The sequence below is a fragment of the Dipodomys spectabilis genome, unplaced genomic scaffold (assembly GCF_019054845.1).
Source record: "Dipodomys spectabilis isolate Male_0828 unplaced genomic scaffold, ASM1905484v1 ptg000297l, whole genome shotgun sequence".
Lineage (NCBI taxonomy): Eukaryota > Metazoa > Chordata > Mammalia > Rodentia > Heteromyidae > Dipodomys > Dipodomys spectabilis.
The window spans coordinates 5,063,757-5,085,754 of NW_024870974.1; the positions used below are offsets into that span (position 1 = coordinate 5,063,757).

Genomic DNA, 21,998 nt, shown 5'->3' on the forward strand with positions numbered 1-21,998 from the left:
CAAAGGAAGACGCAGCTGCCCGGCAGTGCACCGTCTATGGAAATGCGCCCCGGAGAGGAATAAAGCCACCCTTCACCTTGCTCTCCCCACCCGGCCCCGCTCTCCCCTCCCCCCACCCCAGCCCCCACCCCAACACCACCATCACCCCCTTCCCGCCCCCCCACCTCCCCCCCTTTCCCACCCAGGTGTCGGACCCGGCGGTCCCCACCACTTCCACCCTGCACCCCTTCTTTCCACCCTGCACCATGAACAGCAATGTCTGCGTGGAACCGGGGCCGAGCCCGGAGACCCCGGGTCTGCCCAAGGAGAGCCACCTGCCCGAGGGCGCCTTGAACAGCCTTGTGGATTACAACTCGGAGATGGAGCGCTACCGCTCGTTCGCCACCTCGTTCTACAAGACCAACGGGGGCGCCTTCCCGCAGGCCGCCAAGATCGCGCGCATCACCACCCCGATCTTCCCGGGCAGCGCCGCCGCCGCCGCGGCCGCCGCGCGCATCGGCATGGCCCCCTGGAACTGCGACAACGCGGCCACGGCGGCCGCCGCCACCGCCATGCTCTGGGGCAGCGGCGGGGGCGGGGGCGGGAGGAAGTCCTCCTCCTCCTCCGCCTCCGCCTCCGCCGCTGCCGCCGCCGCCGCCGCCGCCGCCTCCGCCCTCCTCCCCGCCGGCGGGGGCGCGGGCGCGGGCGGGGGCGCGGGCGGCGGCGGGGGCGGCGGCGGCGGCGGCGGGGGCGCGGGCGGCGCGGGCGGCGCGGGCGGCGGCAGGACCGGCCTCCCCCACCGCACCGACTCCCAGCGGCTGGCCAAGGCCGGCTGCCCGCCCGAGCAGCCGCCGCCGCCGCCGCCGCCGCCGCCCCCGCCGCCGCCGCCGCCGCCGCCGTCGTCGTCGTTGCAAATGGCCAACACTAATTTCCTCTCCACCTTGTCCCCCGAGCACTGCAGACCTCTGGCGGGGGAATGCATGAACAAGCTCAAGTGCGGCGCGGCGGAAGCGGAGATCATGAACCTCCCCGAGCGCGTGGGCACCTTCTCCGCCATCCCGGCTTTGGGGGGCATCTCGTTACCTCCGGGGGTCATCGTCATGACCGCGCTGCACTCCCCCGCCGCCGCCTCGGCGGCCGTCACGGACAGCGCCTTCCAGATTGCCAACCTGGCAGACTGCCCGCAGAACCACTCCTCCTCCTCCTCCTCCTCCTCCGGGGGCGCTGGCGGGGCCAACCCCGCCAAGAAGAAGCGGAAACGCTGCGGCGTGTGCGTGCCTTGCAAGAGGCTCATCAACTGTGGCGTCTGCAGCAGTTGCCGGAACCGCAAAACCGGACACCAGATCTGCAAATTTAGGAAATGTGAAGAGCTAAAGAAAAAACCTGGCACTTCGCTAGAGGTCAGAGGAGATGATTTCTTGTTTCCCAGCCTCCCCCCCGCCCTCCTCACGCCTTTCTCCTCTCCCCCCACGCAGGGCTGCTTGTCGGGCTTCAACGTGCAGTACCCCTTCTCCGAAGCCGCCTTCAGGTTGTGAGAGCCACCCAGCCCCGCACGGTGGCGGGTTGGGTGGATGGATGGGCCGAGGGCGCGGCCTCTGCGCCACCCGGTCCCACCACAGCTAACCCTGGGCGTGGCACCGCCCTGCTGCTACACTAGAGGGAGCGCCCCTCCTTTGTGTGCGTGTGCGTGAGTGTGTGTGTGTGTGTGTGCAATTGCTCTGGATAATCACAAGTCTGACATTCAATGTGGTCCGCTTTTGACTCCTTTAAAATGCACCCTCCTCCTTATTAAAAAGGAAAAAAAAAGAAATCCATACCTATGTCCAAAGAATTGGATATATCATATCCTAGAGATGCTTATAGCTTAGAGAGACTTAATAGTGTGGCACAGTTATGAAGGTGAGGACCCAGCGTGTGTGCATGTATCTGGAGACATACATAAATGCACACATACATATTACATATGCACATATACGAATGTGTACACACACACACACACACACACGTACACTGAAATAACCTGTTTTTTCTACCCCTGGCTAAGATAGTTCGTCTCTTCAACCTGAAAGGTTTCCAGTTGTTTTTTTTTTTTTTTTCCTATCTGGCATTTTTTTTTTTTTTTTGAGAAAGTAGAAATCATTTAGAACGCTTACGACCACCACCAGTTTTTAAGGAGTTGTGTGACTTCGCATCAAAGAATGCAGTTCTTTTGAGGGCAAATGCTCGGGAGTTAGACATTGTTTTACATAGTTTCAGAAGTGAATGGTAAAGTACTTCCCTTGGGTTGTGGGTTGGACAAAGTTACAAAGTTCTGTGGTTACAGAATTGCTCTACACATCAAGAGTGGTTTGGGTTCAAGATCTAATAATGATCAATGCTAGTTTCTTGGACTTCTGTCCTTAAGACATTCTATAGATGGTCTCTGAAATGGTTATTAAATTAGCCTGTTACGTTAAATATAGAAATTAGTGTGTTTGGTGAAATTTTTATAGTATCTGGATCAAAACAGTACAGGAAAAAAGTAGAAAATTACAAAAGCAAATGATTTGATGGTATATTTTAAAAATCATGGAAAGGTAACCATAGTTAGCTGTTTGCAAAATGAGACTCCAGGGGGTGGATTTAGTATTTGGAAACATTATATGGTCTAGATTGTAGAGTGAGTATGGCTTCCATAAGCTATCTTAAGAGAAGTGTCTGTATATTCTTGTCCATATTATGAGCACTACTTGGAGATGTTTCTTTGGTGAAGTTCCATTATGAATTACTGGAAAATGATGTTTGAAAGGATGGAGACAGGGTTAAAGATTTTTGTGGCTGGTCTGAACACAAATCCCAGTATCACTTTATAAAAATTATTATTCTTAGTATAGTAGTATAAATCAAGGCAGATAGCACTTTGGGATTCCAAAAATCAGAAGTGTATGGGAAATATTATTGACTACAATCAGTTCCATTAAAATATTGCACTTGACCCTCTTTACATGAGAAAGTGTGTCTTTGTTAAAAGTTTAACTTTACTGCAGGGTGATTTATTGTATTTCCTTTGGTACCTCTGTTTAAGCAAAGATTCTAGTACCAGCGTGTAGGTTCTTGTATCTTCTTTGGTGGTTCAACTTAACGTTTGAGTTCTCCTTTAAGGATTAAGATACTATGACTTCTCTAGACATGGAAAACCATAGAAAATTAGATTCAGCTCTACTAAAATTTCTCATGAATACTCAATTGATAAGAAATACATGGTTTTGAACCTTCTCTTTCGAGATGTACATAGAACTATAGGTTTTTGTATTACAGCACTATGAACATGCCATTTTTGGGCATTTAATGGACAAGGACTACTGAAAAGTTTGGACTTAGAAAGTAACCAGTAGGGTTGTTTTGGGTTTGTATTTTCCTGTGTAAGTTTCTTTGCTCATTGCTCATGTATCAGTTTAAGACAGTTTCATACACCTTTTTTTTGTTCTCTTTCAATAGTTTTCCCGCAAGCTTGTTATATGATGTTTAAATTTCCTAGGCATTTTGGAAGCTCACAAAATAGCATAGATTCCTTTTCATTCCTTTTGAAAAGTCTCATGCATAAAAGTTCTGCTGATCTTCCAAAGTTGGGTGTAGATAGCAAATTAGGCAAGTCTCAAGATGTTCTCTTCCTCAGAGTCTCTCTCCTATCAGAGTGGGGATTATTGTTTAAATATTATCAGTGGAACAATATTTGGCCATAGAAAGAAAAAGGCTTTGTTAAAAAAAAAAAGAAAATTGTCTATAGTCTATGTAGGTCATTAAAAATTAGGAATTGCAAGTAGTAAATTAAAGTATACCTACAAGTATATAGTTGGAGGCCACCAGACACCTGTCAGAGTGACAGGGACTTATACAACTGAAAGAGAGCTGGAAGAATGGCTTGGAGGTCAATAAAAAGTCCCACTACTGACCTGGGCTTCTAAGGTGTTTCAGACACTGAATTTACTGCTAAGTGGGGATGGTCACTTGTGAGCTCAATAGGGCTGCAATTTCTAGATTGCCATTTGGAAACTTGGTAGCAAATCCTGATGACTTTAGAATACCTGTTAGCATTTCATCATCTTGACATGTATTTCTAGTTATCCCTTCCAATATCATGTTCCCTTGTTTGTTTCTTTTACTGAGTCTCATCTCAGAGACTGAGGTATTATCAATTTTTCTATTAAGATAGACTCATATGGATCTGCAGGCATTCTTGCCTACTTTTTTAAAGTCCAACACTAGCCTGCTTGCCTGCTTCCTTGCCTACTTTTTTAAAGTCCAACACTAGCCTGCTTGCCTGCTTCCTTCCTTCCTTCCTTCCCCCCCCCTCCTCCTCTTCTTCTTCCTCCTCCTCCTTCTCCTCCTGTTCCTCCTCCTGCTCCTCCTCCTGCTCCTCTTCCTCCTCCCCCTCCTTCTCCTCCTCCTCCTTCTTCTGCTTTTCTGTGCCAGTTCTGGAGTTTTAACTCAGGGCCTGGGCACTGTCTCTGAGGTTTTTTTTTTTTTTTTTCTGAAGTCTAGACCTCTACCACTTGAACAACAGATCTACTTCCAGCTTTTTTTTTTGTTAATTGAAGTAAGAGTCTCATGGACTTTCCTGTCTAAGCTGGCTTTGATCCTCAGATCTCAGCTTCCTGAGTAGTTAACATTATAGGCCTGAGATGCTGGTGCCTGGCTTAGCCTTCCTTTTAAAGTTATATTTCCTGCTTCATTTAATTTTAAGAGCAGCAATTAATGCCACAGAAAAATTTTCACCCCTTGATTACATATTACCTCTTGGTAATAGTTAGGATCATGCACATAAATCATTTAGTTTTTCTATGATTTCAGGACTATATATTTGCATATTTCGCTGTTGACTTAGTCTCTGTAGTAATAGCCACTAATTGTTGGAAGCAGTTGTTAAAAATGCTTTTTAAATAGTGATGTGAAAAACATTAATATAAATGCCAGTGATTGATACTTAGTTCCTAGACACATTAACCAGCATGATTATATAGGCAAATCCTTATAACATTAAGCTACAAGCAAAGACAAACCTTAAATTTTTATATTCACAACAGTTAGGTTTCTGATGACTTTTTTACAATATTCCAGTCGGATAAGGCTCAAGGGATAAAGTTATCCCCTGGGCAACCCCAGGTTCTCAGTGCCTGAACATTGTTCAGGTGACATGATTGATCTCAGTGGGACAGCATTAAAGACCACACAGATCTGGTCCCCCTCCCCCCATTAGTTGATTTATGGAATTGCATTAGTAAGAGATGCCTCTTGAGGTTGGGAGAGTTCCCTGCCCCCACACCTGCTCTCTTTACTGCCACAACTTCATAGGGAAGAATTTGAGAAACTGGAAAATCAGGGGAAAGGATGCCTTTTTCTTTTCTTTTTCTTTCTTTTAAAAATTTTATACTGAAGAACAGGACAACTTCTTCTACAAGCCAGGTTGATCTTCTTGAGGCTTTGGTAAAAACTACCCAGGTATTATTTAAAAAATGATAACTTGATTGCAAAGATTACTTTAAGAGAGGAGGGACATAATTTATATATATGCTAACTTATGAGTCCTGGCAAACGTATAGACAGTTATGAAAATCTAGTCAAAGCACTCTTTTTAATTTGTGTAAAAATGATGACACCTACTTGCTGAGGACATTCAACTGTAGACCAGACAGAAAATAGTTGTCACTCAAATTCAGAATTTGTATAGTTGGAAAAAAAATAGTGAATATTTGAACCTGTTGTAAGGTTTTTGAAGTATGAATTCAGTAATTATGATCACTGAATCAAATATAAATGTTTTATTTCTTGATTTGAAACATTCCCGTTTATCAAGTTATGTGGCAATTTAAAAGCTGTCTTTTCAGATTCCATTTTCAAGAATTAAAAAGATGCAAGTTCTAGTTTTAATACAAAAATGCAAACACATCATTAGCTATAAAGGGAAAGATAATTTTTCAATACAAAATGATAGTATCTTTATAAGTGATAGGAAAAAGAAGAACTCAGAAAAGTTGAACCCTTAAAGCCAAAGCCACAGATCAGTGGTTTTGGTCAAAGTATTTAATGTCCATTGAAGTTCACTTCCCATCAGTATGTTTAATCCAAAGGAGCTAAAGATAGTATATATACATATATGTATATATACACACATATATATGTATATATACGTATATATGAATATATATACATATATGAATATATATACGTATATATATATATGAATATATTGTACATGGGTGAATATGCCCATCTTTATCTGTCAATTTAAAAATAATAAAAAATAAAATTGGTTTTAAAAGAAATAATTTTTTTGTTTTTGTTTTTTGGTTTTTTTTGTTATTTATTATTATTATTATTATTATTATTTTTTTTTTTTTTGCAGTCCTGGGGCTTGAACTCAGGGCCTGGGCTCTGTCCCTGAGCCCCTGTGCTCAGTGCTAGCACTCTACTACTTAAACCACAGTACCACTTCCTGCATTTTCTGAGTCATTTATCGGAGATAAGAGTCTCACCAATTTTCCTGCCTGGGCTGGCTTTGAACAGCAATACTCATATTTTAGCCTCCTGAGTAGCTAGGATTATAGATGTGAGCCACCAGTGCCCCGCTCAGAGATAGATACTTTTGAAGAAGTCCTAAATGAAACTCTGTTCCATCCAAACACCAAGTAAAATCTAAGTGATCTCCCAGAGGAGAATTGAATAGTAAATAAAGCATCAAAATCTGTAGACTAAACCATATGAATTTTTGCTTGAAATTCAACCATCTTCAAATAAAATGCAAGCAACCAATCAGAGTACCACTGAGAAACAAGATATCTAACATTAAACTTCAGATTTCAATAGTCAGATAAAAGTATTTGGTTCATGAGGGAATAAATACTTAATTCTGAGGTAGTAAAAGTTGCTTGATTTCTAAAGTTTTAGTAAATTGGTTATTGAAGTACTACTGTCTGTTGCCATCTATTTTCTGAATGAGGAGGTGACTTTGAACAGTCAGACATACAGATCAATATAGAACAATGTAACAAAATGATCTGAAAGGCTCGAAGTTAAAAATTGTGCAAAAAGGATGAGTTTCCCATCCATACTTTCTCCAGCTGGACCATTGTTTATTAAGTTTGGGAAGTGGAACATAGTGTAGTCCTGGAAGCATTGTTAGGATAGTCTTCTTGCATACAAAATTAAACATTCAGCTATTTGAAAATCCCCCAAGATATAGGTTAAAATGGTTTTAATAATTTCTTTTAATGTTGTTTATGATCTTAGAAATTAGTGGTCCACTTGAATTGGTCAGATTGTCTAAACATATGGTTTGCCTTGAAAAAAGATGAACTAAATGTCCTAATATTCAGTAGCTTTTATACAAGTGAATATGCTTCAGATTGTTACAATTTATTTTTACTTACAATATACAAAATACCAAAGATAAATTCATATGTTTGTCATTTAGCCATATCAGGTTAAAATTATTACTTTAGACAGAATAGGTAGAATTCCAGATTTATTTAACTGTCCATATAAATATGTAAAAGTTGGAGAAAGGGCTACTTTCTCCCCTCTCTTATTAGTTCTAGAGTAATTTTATAAAAATCAAAAGTAGAACAAATATGCGTGGGTATAGTCTTTAATTTTTATTAATTTTTTTTTAGTCACTGGCTTGACTGTAAGATGATGTTAGTGAAACTGAACACTCTAGAAAATAACACTATTCATTTGAAAAGTGGTTTTCAAGTATATTTTTTTTCAAATTTTTAGGACACTATACGTGAAAATTGTTGTTCTTTGCCTTCTGTTTCAGTGTTCCTGCTTTTCTTATACTTCTTTATCATTGTTCTGTCTTTGGGAGTTACTTGATGATTTTATCCTTGAGTCCTGTCTTGTACCATCACATGCAAATACCTGTCTCAGAATTGAATTATTCTGCAGGGATATGGGAAAACCTCCATTCAGCATCATATGTTTTCTGTTGTTCATTGAGTTATGTCACACCGTACTTCAGATGAGACAGCCATTTAATAATGTTGAAGACTTAGCTCTGCAGGGGCTAAAAGGATCCCAGCAGGCTTGTTAACTTCTACTCTAAAACATTATGAGAAATATTTTTTCCTCTCAGAAACTTCAGGGTTGATATAAGATTGTCGGAATATATAGATAGATATAAAAACAAGTTTACAGGATTTTTTTCTCCTTCTTATTATTTAACAACTATTTCACATTACTTTTCTTACTAAATAGTGGCTAGTGGCAAAGCAATTACTTCCCCTTTTCCCCCCAAAGAGCTCCTATTCAAGGTCTATTTCTTTAGGAAATAAAATAGTAGATACTTGCTTGGTTCCTTCTTTCCTTTCTTCTTCTTCCCCTCCTTTCCTTCTTTCATCTCTCCCTCCCTGCATCTCCTCTCTCCTTCCTTGCTTTTCTTTCCTTCCCTCCTTCCCTTCTTTTCCCTTTCCTTCCTTTCCCTCCTCTTTTTCCCTCCCTCCCTCCCTCCCTCCCTCCCTCCCTCCCTCCCTCCCTCCTTCCCTTCCTTCCTTCCTCTTTTTCTGTTGTTAAATATTATATAGAGACCATGAGGCTGCATAGGCAAAAGCTTTCTCTAAATGTTATTTCCCCTTCAATACCCACCAGCTGGGTGCTGGTGGCTTATGCCTATAATCCTAGCTACTCAGGAGCCTGAGATCTGAGAATCGAGGTTCAAAGCCAGCCCAGCTGGAAAGTCTCCAATTAACCACCAGAAAACTGGAAGTAGAACTGTGGCCTCAAGTCATATAGTACTAGCCTTGAACAAAAGAGGCCAGGGACAGCACCCAGGCCCCAAGTTCCAGCCCCATGACTAACAGAATGAAAAAAAAAAATGAGAGTAACAATATAAATACATCTTACAACGTTATAATATTACATGAAGTTAATGTTCATTGTAAACTGAAAGATGCTATATAATTTTAGTTTATTTTAAAGGGAAAGATAAAAATTCTGAAACTAGCTATATTTACATACCAACAAGTTACTCATAGTTTTCACATATTAGAGGCCAGGTAGATTTATTTTTTGATGTGTATGTTCTGAATATTTGTTTTAATCATGCAGTTTGGCGAAGATCCAGTTTAAGCTCACTTGCGGACACAAACCAGACAAACAAGTTTCCTTGTTCTCCCATCTGCATTGAAAAATGCCTGAGGAGGCATGCAGTTTGCCTTGCAAGTCCATCACTTCAACAAGACAATTCCATCATTTAGTGCGCTCTCCTTCCTTTCTTCCTACAGCAACTCCACCACCATCCATTTGATTTCTTTTCATAGTTGTGTGTATGTGTATGTGTGTGCATGCACACACAACACAATGCAGTTTTATATTACTAATTCAATATTTTCATGTATCTACTGTAATTACTTTTAGCTAACATGTGTAACAAATACTTAAAAAATTAGAAAATCTCCAATGCATTAGTATAGGTAGGAAATAAAATAGGTAACTGTGATGGTTGTGATAGTAAATGAAATGACTATAGAAATGTCATTCCCTCCCTCCCTTTCTGAAAGTGTATTTGCTGGTACTAGGGCTTGAACTCAAGGCTTCGCATCTTCACTTGGCCTTTTCACTCTACCACTTGAGATACAGTTTCACTTCCAGCTTTTTTTTTTTTACTTAATTAGACATGAGTCTTGGATATTTTTCTGCCCAGAATGGTCTTGAACCGATAGCCTCAGATTTTAACCTCCTGTGTAGCTATGATTACAGGCATGAGTCACCAGTGCCCAGCCTTTTTATTTAAGAACAATAAGAACAGAGTATCTGTGAAACAAAAATAGTTAAGAAGGACCAAAAGGTTGAGAACAAAAAGTGATGCTAGTTAGTAAAAGATTAAAATCAAAAGAATAAGAACTATTCCAGCCAGGATGCTAAATGCAGTGACTGCCAGAGACTTGATCAATACGAGATTATAGATGTCAGCTTTCCATCAGAAATTTTGCAGAGAATACAAAATGAGAGACAATATTGTTTTTTCTGTGACTTGACTCAATATATTTGGTTCCAGAGTCAGAGCATAGGTTTCAGTGGAACAGAGTGGCAAATCCTTTAGAGATAAGGAATATTGTAACTACGGCTATTATTTTTATAAATTCCGCTGATGCACTTAGTAGAGTAATTCCAAAGTGTAAATGAAAGCGAGTATTTCCAAGAGGAGGAGAAAATGGGATCCCATTTATGTTTCATATACATGGGTCTACATATTTTATAGGACATTTTTGAGAAAGTAGGGAAAAGTCTTAAGTAATGGGGAAAACTGCTGACCATGCATTTCTGGCACAAGCAGCAAACCACACTTAGATAATTGATAGAAACATCAAAAAGCTAGAGATCAAGTCAGGATTCGGACAGAAGAGATTTCTGCACGTAGATCAGGAAGAGTGATGGGCATTTCTGTGGATTTTAGCAAGTCTAGCGAATTCTGCAGTAGTCTTTCTTTTTTCTTTTGGCCTCAAAGTGTTACAGAGTGGAAAGAGAGATAAAATAATTTTTTGAAAAAGAAAACTATTTAGAGTTAATTATGTGTCAATAGTGAATATTTGTGATAATGAATTAATGGTAGAAATATAATTGTGCTGAGGAGTAAATTTCTTTGGAAAGTGTTATTTCTTATAAATTTGATGAGATACATTGATTATCTGTGTGTGTGTGTGTGTGTGTGTGTGTGTGTGTGTGTGTGTGTGTGCAACTTGCCACTCCTAGGGCTTGAACACAGGGCCTGGGCCCTCTCCCTGAGCTTTTTCACTCAAGGCTGGTGCTCACTTGGACCATAGCTTCACTTATGGCTTTTCACTAGTTAATAGAGATAAAAGTCTCACAGGCTTTCCTGTCTGGGCTGGTTTCAAACCATGATCCTCAAATCTCAGCCATCTGAGCAGCTAGGATTGTAAGCATGAGCCAGTGGTACCTGGCACGTTGATGGTTTTAATGGCACTAAGAATAAGAAAGATAAAGATGAGGTGTAGAAGATGGAAAATAGGAGGTATAGAATTCTCTACTCAACTTTAGCAGGCTGTGGTCTTTTTTGTTTTAGCTACATGTAAAACAAAAGAAATTTATCTTCTCTGTAAGGCTGCCATATACAGAGTTAAGTGCATTATGAAGCTAAATAGTTGAGATATGTATCACATGACTCCATTCACATATGTGTTTGTATGGTGGGAGGTGAGCTCAGTTTTTATGATGTTGTGTTTTTCAAGTCACAGCAGACAGTACATTAGTGGCACACAAACCAATGTGTGGGTTTCCCACCATGATATTTTGAAAATAGAACAGAATAGAGCCAAGTGTGTCAGCGCCTCCCATGCAGTAGCTATTGCTAAGTACTGCTTCATTCTGCATGTTCGCATAAATGCGGTTGTGTGCTTGTTCTGGACTGCTTTGTAAAATGCAGACTGTTTACTGCAGTCAAAAATGCTGGAAAAACACTAGCTCAATACCTTCAACACAATCAAACAAGTCTGCAGTGAGGAAAGAAATTATATTTGAATATTTCAAACCAAGAGTAAAATTGAAATGTATTCCCATAAAGAATGTGTATTTCCTTCCAGGCAGGTCTGTATCTGTATCTATGCTCTATTCAGGAGTACATGACATTACAAAGAATGTGGTAAACCCTTGATAAATCCAATTGAGCAGATATTTAGGTAGGAAATTTATCTTTTATCTTGTACTATTCTGAAGATACTTACATAGACATGTATATACACAGGTGCACATACACACACACAAACATGTTTGTGTCCTGGCTTAAGGAATTTGGACTTTCCTAATTTATTATTAACGATTTTCAATACCATTGCATTTCTTCCACTCTAGGTCTTAGTCCTTCATTCAAGGTACTTAACCTCCTTATTCATAGTTTCAATTCCCAGTTCAGGAAATGGACAAATTTAAAATGATATAGTCAAAAGTGTGGACAATTGTAAAAGCAATCTCATTCCTATTTAAAAGCTTTTTAAGTTTATTTGAATCATCCTTGGTTTAGTCCCCCAGATCTACATAAGTAATACAGATTGACATTTCTGTGAGGTAGCATTAGTTTTACTATATTTTTCATGTATTTTAATGCATATTTTATAGACTGCTGAACTGTTTTCTTTCACTTGAATAAGGCAAAAGGTTATATTGGAAGAGGCAAATATAGGAAGGAAGGAAGGAAGGAAGGAAGGAGAGAGACAAGAAAGGAAGAAGGGAGGGAGGGAGGGAGGGAAGGCAAAGGAAACAAAAGAGGCGAAGGATTGCTACAGATTGAAGAGAAGTCAGAAAGGAGTAGGTTAGCACAAAGAATTGTCATACTTGAAGTTAATCTTCATTGTAGTTTAACTGATAAATGACCAGTGGTAATTAAAGTCTTAAAATTTATGAAAAGATACTGTGGATGTGGGTTTAAGTCAACTGGAACCACTGGACATTGCTACCTTTTATTTAGCATAGTGAACAAAATATCAGGAAAAATAACTAGGTTGTTTTCTACTAAACATCCTCTTTAATTCTTAGCTGGGCACTAATGGCTCTTGCCTGCCATCCTAGCTACTCAGGCTGAGATCCGAGGATGGCAGTTTAAATCAGTCATGGCAGAAAAGTCTGTGAGATTCTTATCTCCTTTTAACTAGCAAAAAGATAGAAGTGAAGCTGTGGCTCAAGTGGTAGAACACCATCCTTGAGCGAGAAAGCTCAAGGACAGCACCTAGACCTGTAGTTCAAGCCCAGAACCAACACACACACACACACACACACACACACACACAGTAATTCTCAAGTCTGCAATTAGAAACATAGGAAGGTCAGGATGAGGAAACTAATCTTTAAAATTAATGATGGTGATTAGAGAGATGGAGGCTATCCACCATTTATAAATTAACCAAAAACCTTTGAGTAATTTTTACGTGTCTAAGGATAATCTAAATCTATAAACTGAATCTATAACTGAATCTATAAAAAGGATTCCAGAGGGATTTAATGAGAAGAATAGTAGCCACCACTACATCTTATAAACCCTGTGCTTAAAAAAAGCTATACTAATTTGTTTGGCTAATGAGTTAACTGAGTGTGTAACTCTACTCAAACAATATTTACAGAAAAAGATAGGCCATGAAAATATCATGAGATTAAGTTAAAATCTGAATACTTAAAAATTTATTCTAGAACATGATAGGCTCTTATTCACAAAATGTATTTCTAAAGATTTCAGAGACATGTAAAAATCTTGTTACAATTGAATTAAAGTAATTATTGGCTTTCAATTTTATTATTTAAAAAAATATTAGTTGGGCACCAATGGCTCACACCTGTAATCCTAGCTACTCAAGAGGCTGAAATCTGTGGATCACAGTTCAAAGCCAGTCTGGGAAAGAAAGTCCAGGGGACTCTTTTTTCCAATTAATCACTAGAAAACCAGAAGTGAAGCTGTGGCTCAAAATGGTAGAGTGCTAGCCTTGAACACAAAAGCTCAGGGACAGTGCCCAGGCCCTGAGTTCAAGCTATAGGACTGGCATGCATGCATGCACGCACATACAACAAGTATTTTAAAAAATATTTAGGGATAAGACCAATATATCAAAGTCAGTATGAGTATGAACTGGAGCATTTTGTGTGGTAGTTGAAAGAAAGAAATGGAGGGAGGGAAAAAGAAGACAGGAACAGAAAAAGGAAACAAAACCCAGAAAGTGCTTCCAAAAGTCACGTTATTCTTAGAAGCATAGTCTTACTCGAATATATTATTTTAAAGATAACTTCTGACTGGTTGAACTATTGTTTGCTCAATTCCTTTTAGTACTTGATAGACATAAACCCTGTAGGAGTCTATTAAGCTTGGGCCTGTCCCAGAGGCTGTTTTTCAGAAAAATCTGAAGAAAATGAAGTTCAATATCTGAAACCAAAATGATATTTTGACTTAGACTAGGAGAACAATTCTCTGTGAGTCTTGTTATTTTCACTTGTAGTCAATATGAAAAATAAGTATTTCTCTATTTCTCAGGTCAATAATAAAAGGAAACAGCAGGAGTTGAATTGCTAATGAATATTAGCGGTAACTTTGTATATATTTTTAATTAAAATTAGGATATACCCAAATCTGTGCTTTGACAGATAAGATATCATTTTTTTTAATAGTAACTTTTCCTTTTCTCACATTTTACATAAATATTTCTTATTCTTTTAAATAATAGAGTGACATACAGGTTAGATTATGATCAAGATTATCAAATGTTCAAAATTGTTGGACAACTCTTTCTTTACCAAGAATTTCACCTAAAGGTAGTTGTAACATTCAACAACAATTACTAGGGAAATTTCAAAGAAAAGTTTCATTATTAAACTTCTATATACACATACACACATATATATATATATATATACATGTACATGTACGTGCACATATGATTCAGTCTGTAACCAAATATATTTATTTGCATATACTATAATCATGAAGACACATGTGTGTGTTATATATATTATATTTCAGTTTCTCTCAAGATAGTTTTATTAATGAAGTTTTGCTTTTTAAATTACAATTTTACTTTAATTTCATGCTGTATCTTACATGCAAGATTAAAAATATGATATGAAATTATCTTTGAAAGACATCTTTTAAGTTGCAGATCATTGAAATAATTTCTTCTTTTTACTTACTGTTGAACTACTTACTGTATTATAGTCTGTGTCCAGATACATGCTATCTCAAGAAATGTGTTCACTTGTTGGGATGATGTGGTTTTAAGTACTTTTAGAAAACGTAATGGAAATACCATTATGCCTGTCATTAATCAAAAGATTTGGCATATAGCAAGTGATTATTAATCAATAGGATCACAAATGGGTGTCTTGGGGAGTGGGGGAGGGTAAGGGAATGGGTTGACTCTAGACTAGCATGAATCATAGTGCTAGACTTGTCATTTTCCTTCCTATCAACCCCCTTTCTCCCTATCCACCCAAAATCTTTTAGACAGTTGTTTTCTCGACTCTATCCACATGTGAACCTAGTATCTTTCCAATATAATTATAAACTTGCGTGTGTTTATGGTTTTTTTTTTTTGCAAAGTTAGCTGATCATGCCTTCTAAAATCATAGGGTGGCAGACGTGATATTTAAGGGTTGCCCATGGTAGGGAGGAAAAAAGGAATGAGACTCAATTACAGGGCTGAAGATGTCACAGTCACAAGTTTTTGTTAGTAAGTTGGGCCAGGCCATGTGGTAGAGTGCTTGTCTTGCTTGCAAGTAAGAAACCCTGGGTTCTATCTGCAGTGCTAAGAACAAACAAAAACTGACAAATGACCTAGGTGACATTATTTTAGCTCCTCCTCTTCCATTTCCTCCTCTTTCTCCACTTCCTCTTTCCTTCTATTCCTCCTCTTCCTTTGCCTCCTGTCCTCCTTCTTTTTGGTATTAATGTACCATGAAGATGTACTAATATACATCAGGAAAATAGTTGTCTTACTAGGAAGAATCTTTATTTTGTTGTTCATCACCCCACCCCTCAAAAACTCCAAGCTTGAAAAATTTATAAGAATCCATGAAAACACCTATATTTAATTAGCTAAAGGAAAAGAGGATGGCCTATTGCTATGTTTTCTTATATCACACACTATGTATTTATACAGAATTATCAGGATTTTTTTTTAAGGTCTTCAAATGCTGGTGTGAGGAATGCGATCCCAATACAGTGAGAGTTTCTAATGTGGCAGCCTAAGGTGGCTGAGTTGTCCACTGGCAGTGAGACTTTTGTTGTTGTTGCTAAGTTTTGTTTCATTTTTGTGATACTGAGGTTTGAACTCTAGGTCTCACACTTGCTATGCAGGGTCTTTATTCCTTGAACCATACCTCCTAGTACTTTTTGCTTTAGTTAGTTGTCGGGATAGAGTCCCTGTTTTATTCCCAGTCCAGCATGGACCATAATCCTTTCAGTTCCTCTTTCCTTATAGCATGGAATACAGGGTTGGGGCACCTAATTCAGGATGAGAGCTCTCAAACTTTTTCTCTAGGCTGGCCTAGAACTGAAATCCTCCCAATTTCTGCCTCTCAAGGAGCTGGGATTACAAGTGTTTGCCACTATGCCTAACTTAGCTAGAGGAATTTGTAATGGCACAAACATTTCCATTTAAAATTGCATAAGTGTGAGGCAAGCTTCTGCAATAAGAGTTATCTTTAATGTTTCTCTTTGAAACCTCTGCTCTAACTTATTAGAAGTGATTAGACTTAAGTATAGTGGTATGAATACTGCAACATCCTACTGGTATCTAGATAGAAATGGCCAGTTCAGAAATCCTGATGTGTAGAGGTATAGCTGTCTCATTTGAAGCTTTTATGAGCTGAGTTTCTATTAGTTTTTATTTTCTAACAAAAAATATGTAGACATGTGGTTGACTTGAAAAGCCCACAGACTGTGATTGGTTAGCAGATACAGAAAAGAGAAACACTCTTAAAATTCTTAAAGTGGCCTTTGAGGGGGTGGGATTCTTACTTATCATAGGTTGTGTGATCATTTCTTCCTTGAAAACAAGAATGAAACTAAAATATATTTCTCCAAGAGGTAATAATTTCTGTGTTTCTTAAAGGCAAATGCGAAATATATTTGGATTAAGTCATTCTTTTATTAGAGGCTGTTTCCTGGCTCAAAAAAGTTACTTGAAGGAGCTGGAACTGATGACTCACACCTGTTTTCCTAGCTACTTTGAAATACTGAGATCTAAGGATCATCCTTGGAAGCCAGCCTGGACAGGAAAGTCTGTGAACCTCTTATCTCCATTAAAACTACCAAAAAAAAAAAAAAAAAAAAGCTGAGAAGTAGAGCTGTGGCTCAAGTGGTAGAGTGCTAGCCTTGAGCAAAAGAAGCTCAAAGACAGTGCTCACACCCTGAGTTCAAACCCAGGACTAGCACCAAAAAAAAAAAAAAAAAAATACTGAAAGGAGAAACAGAGCTCATTATCTCTCTTTTTGTTCCCTAAAGGTCCTTATGGATCTGGTCTAGGTAGGATGAGTTCTCAGGAGTACCATACTTGACAGTGGTGCTGGCAGAGAGGGCCTGGGGATCTGGAGATTTCTGCACAAGCTTCTGGAAGCCAGGCTCCTATTAGTGTGTAAGACTGTCATAAAAAAGACTGATGAACTCGATTTTGTCCCTTATCTCTTTTAAGGGGATCTGGCTTTCCTCTCACTCAGCATAACAGTCCTGCTCAAGCTGGAAGTCCTTGTGGTCTCATCCAGAGTTTGTTTTTCCTTGAGACTTTAATCCCCCATGTTGGCATGTTGAGTCCCCAAGCCAGTGCATAAAATCTTTATAACAACGACCTCAGTAGCTGACATCATTAAGGAAGTTGTGTGCCAAAATTCATACAGACTTAATCAGAAACTTAAGAGTTCAACCCCATCGCCTAGGAAAACAATTTGGCACCATCCTGTTTTCTAAGAAGTTAGGCCAGGCCTAAAGTAAATTGCTAATGAGCCTTATGAAAGCTGAGCAAGAAGGCAGATATGCGCTCTAGACCATCAAAGAGATTTGCTGTTGTGTTTGCTCAAAAATAAAAGTATTAGAGCGGCCTTATTCTAAGTTTCTGGGGATAATTTGTTCCAAGGAATCCATCACTCCTAAATTTTCTCACATATTTTAGGAGATTTGCCAAGTAGCCAATTGTAGGATTCCTGATCTCAAAGATGTTAATAGAAGGAAACAAATTAAGCACGCTTCACTGATTATTTTCTCATTTTTTTCTCCAATACATTGTTGATATTCTAATTTCTGGGGATTACATTAGCCTCCATGTATCCTATTGCTCAGTAAATCACCGAGTTAATAAAGTAGTTAATGAGAGATCACGTTAGGGTAGGAAATCTGTGGTCCAGCCTGAACTATGTCTGTATCATCCTAGGCAAAAAGTTAGTGAGACCTCATTTCAACAACAACAAAAAAGCCAAGTATGGAGATAGCTATCTGAAACCCAGACTATTTAAGAGGCATAGATTGGGAGGATCAACGTCTGATGCTGGCTAGATTAAAAGCTGAGATGCAATATGAGAAATCACTAAAGCAGAAAAAAGCCTAAAGGTGTGTCTCAAGTGGTATAGCTCCTGCCTAGCGAGAGGGAAGCCCAGGGCTCAAATCTTAGTGCTGGGGGTAGGGAGGGGGGGAGAGGGAGGGAAGAAGGGAAAAAATAAACTCCATGTTTTGTTTTTGAAGCTTCTTTTGATTAATATGAGTAAGATTGACAAGTGAATGCCTTCCCTTCCCACCCACAATAATGAACCTTAACACTAGGAGACATTTTTATAAACTTACTTTTTCTTAATATTGCAAATAAAACCGAGTAGTAGGAAGGGGCTCAGGAAGAAAAAAGAGTTGGGAAAGCAATTTAGGAACATATCTAAGGCATAAGGACTTCATCTCATTTAAAAAAATGTATCCCATAAATTTTTCTGTTTATCTCCATAAACATATATGTTTACCAAGAGACAACATTACAAAAGTACATATTTATATCCGGCTTCCAATTGGCATCTGAGAGTGGTTTGGCATCACTTTGTGACACAAATACACATAAATGTGAATATACGTGAATATATATGCACATGTTTGTTTTTTTAATATGTGAATCTGTAACCAGAGATCTATAATTGCATGGATATACTTGGATCTAATTTATCTCGTTAAAAATGACTACATTTGTGTAACTACGCATACTTATATAAAATTTATTCTTAGTTGGCATCAGCTAGCAAGTTAGCATCTGGTATAAACTTGCAGGTTTCCATTTACTGTTTGTGTGCCTATAAAGTATGAATACTAGAATGGGCACATGTTCTCGCATGTCATAAGGTCCTTTGATAGTGATTAAGTAAGTGTAATTAAGACAGGAACATTTTACTTTTTGTATTTAATGCCAATCTGGGAGAGCAGTTTAGGAGTTTATTATTCACTCAGAGTTCCATGCATGGGTAGTGGGAAGAAGAAAACTGGTGAATGCATCAAGATACGAGTAAAATATTAATAAAGCCAGTGCTATATTTTTGAGAATAAGAGAACTTCTGTGCTTTGAGAAGATACCTCACAAGTTAAACAGTTGGTACACACACATGCAACATTTAATTAACAAATTGTAGTAATTATTAATTTCTTCTTAACAATATGGAAGTTTGTTATTAGTTGTGCGGGCAGTTTTCTCTAAAAATTTTTTTTAGTACACATTGTGAAAAGCAGATTTGTTTTCCAAATAATTGTTTTATTCACCTATATTGTAAGTGATATCTTACTTCAGTATCCTTAGTTTGGAGTGATGTTTTTAGCATAAAAGAATGACAATCCCATAACTCAGATAATTCATGGATGAGAAGGTAAATAAATGCTAGTCTCAATTATAAAAACATTACAGTATAGTGTTTGGTGTGCCTTCTAAAATATGTAATTCAAGTGTCATGAGTATTGTTTTAAGAAGTATTTTAAAAGTAATATTCACTGAATAAACCAGTCTTGTTCAGTCTTTTTACCCTTGGCCCTCCCTCCTTCCCTTCCTTTTCTTTTACAACAGAGTTTTGCTGTGTACCACAGAGTACTCTGTAATTCTTCATCCTTCTGAGTTGGCCTCCCAAGTACTAGGATTATAGGCATGCTAGCAAAGCTGGTGTGTGTGTGTGTGTGTGTGTGTGTGTGTGTGTGTGTGTGTGTGTGTGTGTGTGTGTGTGTGTGTGTGTCTGTGTCTGTGTCTGTGTGTCTGTGTACATGTGCATGCACTTTTTGTGTGTGTGTGCTGCATGCTAGGCAAGCACCCTGAGTTACTTCTGCAGCCCTATACTTATTTATTCTTAAAAATTATCTTACAATCTACACATACCTTTTGGATTTGTCTAAGAAGTAAGACTTATTTGCCACTGTAAGAAAATATACCCTAAGCTTCTTTTCTTTATCTGCCTTCACTAAAAATAGTGTGATTGGCTTTATACTTATTAATTCATTGAAAATGTAGACTCACTTCAGATGGACATTTTTATCAGAATAGTGCTCATTAGATTATTGATAAAATACATTTAGCATTTCAGTCATTGATAAGTGATACAGGTAATATTGACATGATACTTATTATTAGCACACTATAAAAAGAAATCCAGAATCAAGAAATTATTTCACCTAATTCTGACTTTGCCCTACATAGATTTCACATAAATGTATATGTTTTGAGATTTTACATAAAAACAGAGATCTAAATTTCAGTTTAAATTGTTGGTAATGTTTTTGTTGGTGTGGGTTATGGTAGAGTAAGTTAATTAGTTCCTTTTATTGCATACAATACTCGTGTGTCTGACTAATATTAAAGACTACATGCATAGTTGATCATATACTTTTTGATATAGAAAAAATAAATGAAGATCTGTCATTAAATAATACATTTAATATACAAGGGTAAAACTAGGAAAAAGTAATCCTTTTGTGGTCCATAGTTTTATGGTGCTATGTGCTTGTTCTGGTTGCTATTCATTTTGCATTTCCTGTATTCTTTTTTAAGATCAGTATGTTTTAATCATTATATGTTAGCATTAAATTTAATATTCTAATTTCATCATATCCTAAGATTGAGAATGTCTCTTTATTAAATGTTGAAATATATAAGTCATTATGTTGTATATTGCTGACTAAAGATATTGCTGAAGTGTAAAGGAGAAAAATCTAATTTTATATTGGCATAGAAAGAAAGCTTAACTTGTTTTCTTGCTTTTTTTTTTTGTTTTTTTTTCATAGAGAACACCTGTTCCCAGTGCCGAAGCATTCCGGTGGTTCTTTTAAAGCAGTAGTGTATCTTATTTTCAAGGCATTTGGAAATGAAGGGCAATCTAATGTCTTGTTTTAAGAAACTGCTTAGTCCAGCATTGAAGAAAATATCCAGAAATTATTTTCATTTTATGTATAGGGATTTCTTCAAAGAACAAAACAGAGGAAAAGAAAAGAGGAAAAAAAACACATAAAAATAACATGGGAGCTTGGGAAATTGGCTAGTCTATTTACTTTTCAATACACTGATTCTTTCTTTGATGTAATTTAGCTCTTCTGGTGAAGTTGTTGTCTATTTTGAAAGTGGCTGTAAAAAAAAAAGTTTGGGTAAACCCCTGCTGTAAAATCATGTATCTTTGCAAAGTACATATCTATACTTCCTTTTCAAATGTAAACTGTACAGATAGCAGCTTGTATTTTGTGTGTTTAGACACAAGGGGACAATCATGTCTGAGCATCTATGGAGATTCACAGTTTGTATACAACAGTCTGCTTCTGCAATTTAAATCTGGAGCAATAAATTTTAGCTTTAAACTTTTTTTTTTTACCAGTTGTTTCTAGAAGTAGTAAGAACACTGGCACTGTTTTGCCATGCATCTTTCCTTAGAGACTTGAGGCCAAGTTTTACAAGACTTCAAAGATGATGCATCCAGCCATTACCTTCTGTTGTACTGTTCTAAGAGGGGAAGATGTAATGAAAGTTTCAATTAATCTTTTGAGCACTGTATTAGAGTAGTGGTTATGCACTTGCATTGCTTACAAGCAAACTGTACAGAAGGGTGTAGATCCCCAGTACTTAGTGTAGTTGGCTTGTCTTGAGTTGCACTGTAAGCCAGAGTACTCAGAATAGTTGGAAAATGCAGAATCAGTTGTGTAAATTTTTTGTTAACAACAACACAAATTAAAAAAAAAAAACAACCCAGTGTTTCCTAGACTAAACAAGATCTTAAGGGGAGATATCCACGACTGATTTTTTTTCCCAGACAAAGATAGGATAAGTTTGTTTTTGGTTTTGATTTTATTTTTGTTTTGTTCATTTTCTTTTTGCCTATTTTTTGGTAGGAAAAAAATCCTTAATACACAGTATCCAAATGTATTAATACCATGTATGTTATGAAATAAGGTTTTAACACTTAAATACATGGAGACCTGGTTTTAGGGTGTTGCTAAGTATATTTTTAAGTTACCAAAAAAAAAAAAATTCAAACACATTTCTAAAAGTGAGGCATATGGTCTGTTT

General features: G+C 38.0%; 1 protein-coding gene across 1 annotated transcript; it reads left to right on the forward strand.

The window, feature by feature from the left end:
• Positions 1-245: 245 nt before the first annotated feature.
• Cxxc4 (CXXC finger protein 4) lies at positions 246-21,301 on the forward strand. The gene is made up of 3 exons (XM_042701898.1): positions 246-825; positions 883-1,379; positions 20,729-21,301. The coding sequence occupies exons 1-3, from the start codon at positions 246-248 to the stop codon at positions 20,771-20,773; spliced, it is 1,122 nt and encodes a 373-aa protein (XP_042557832.1). The 3' UTR covers positions 20,774-21,301.
• The last annotated feature ends 697 nt before the right edge of the window (positions 21,302-21,998 follow it).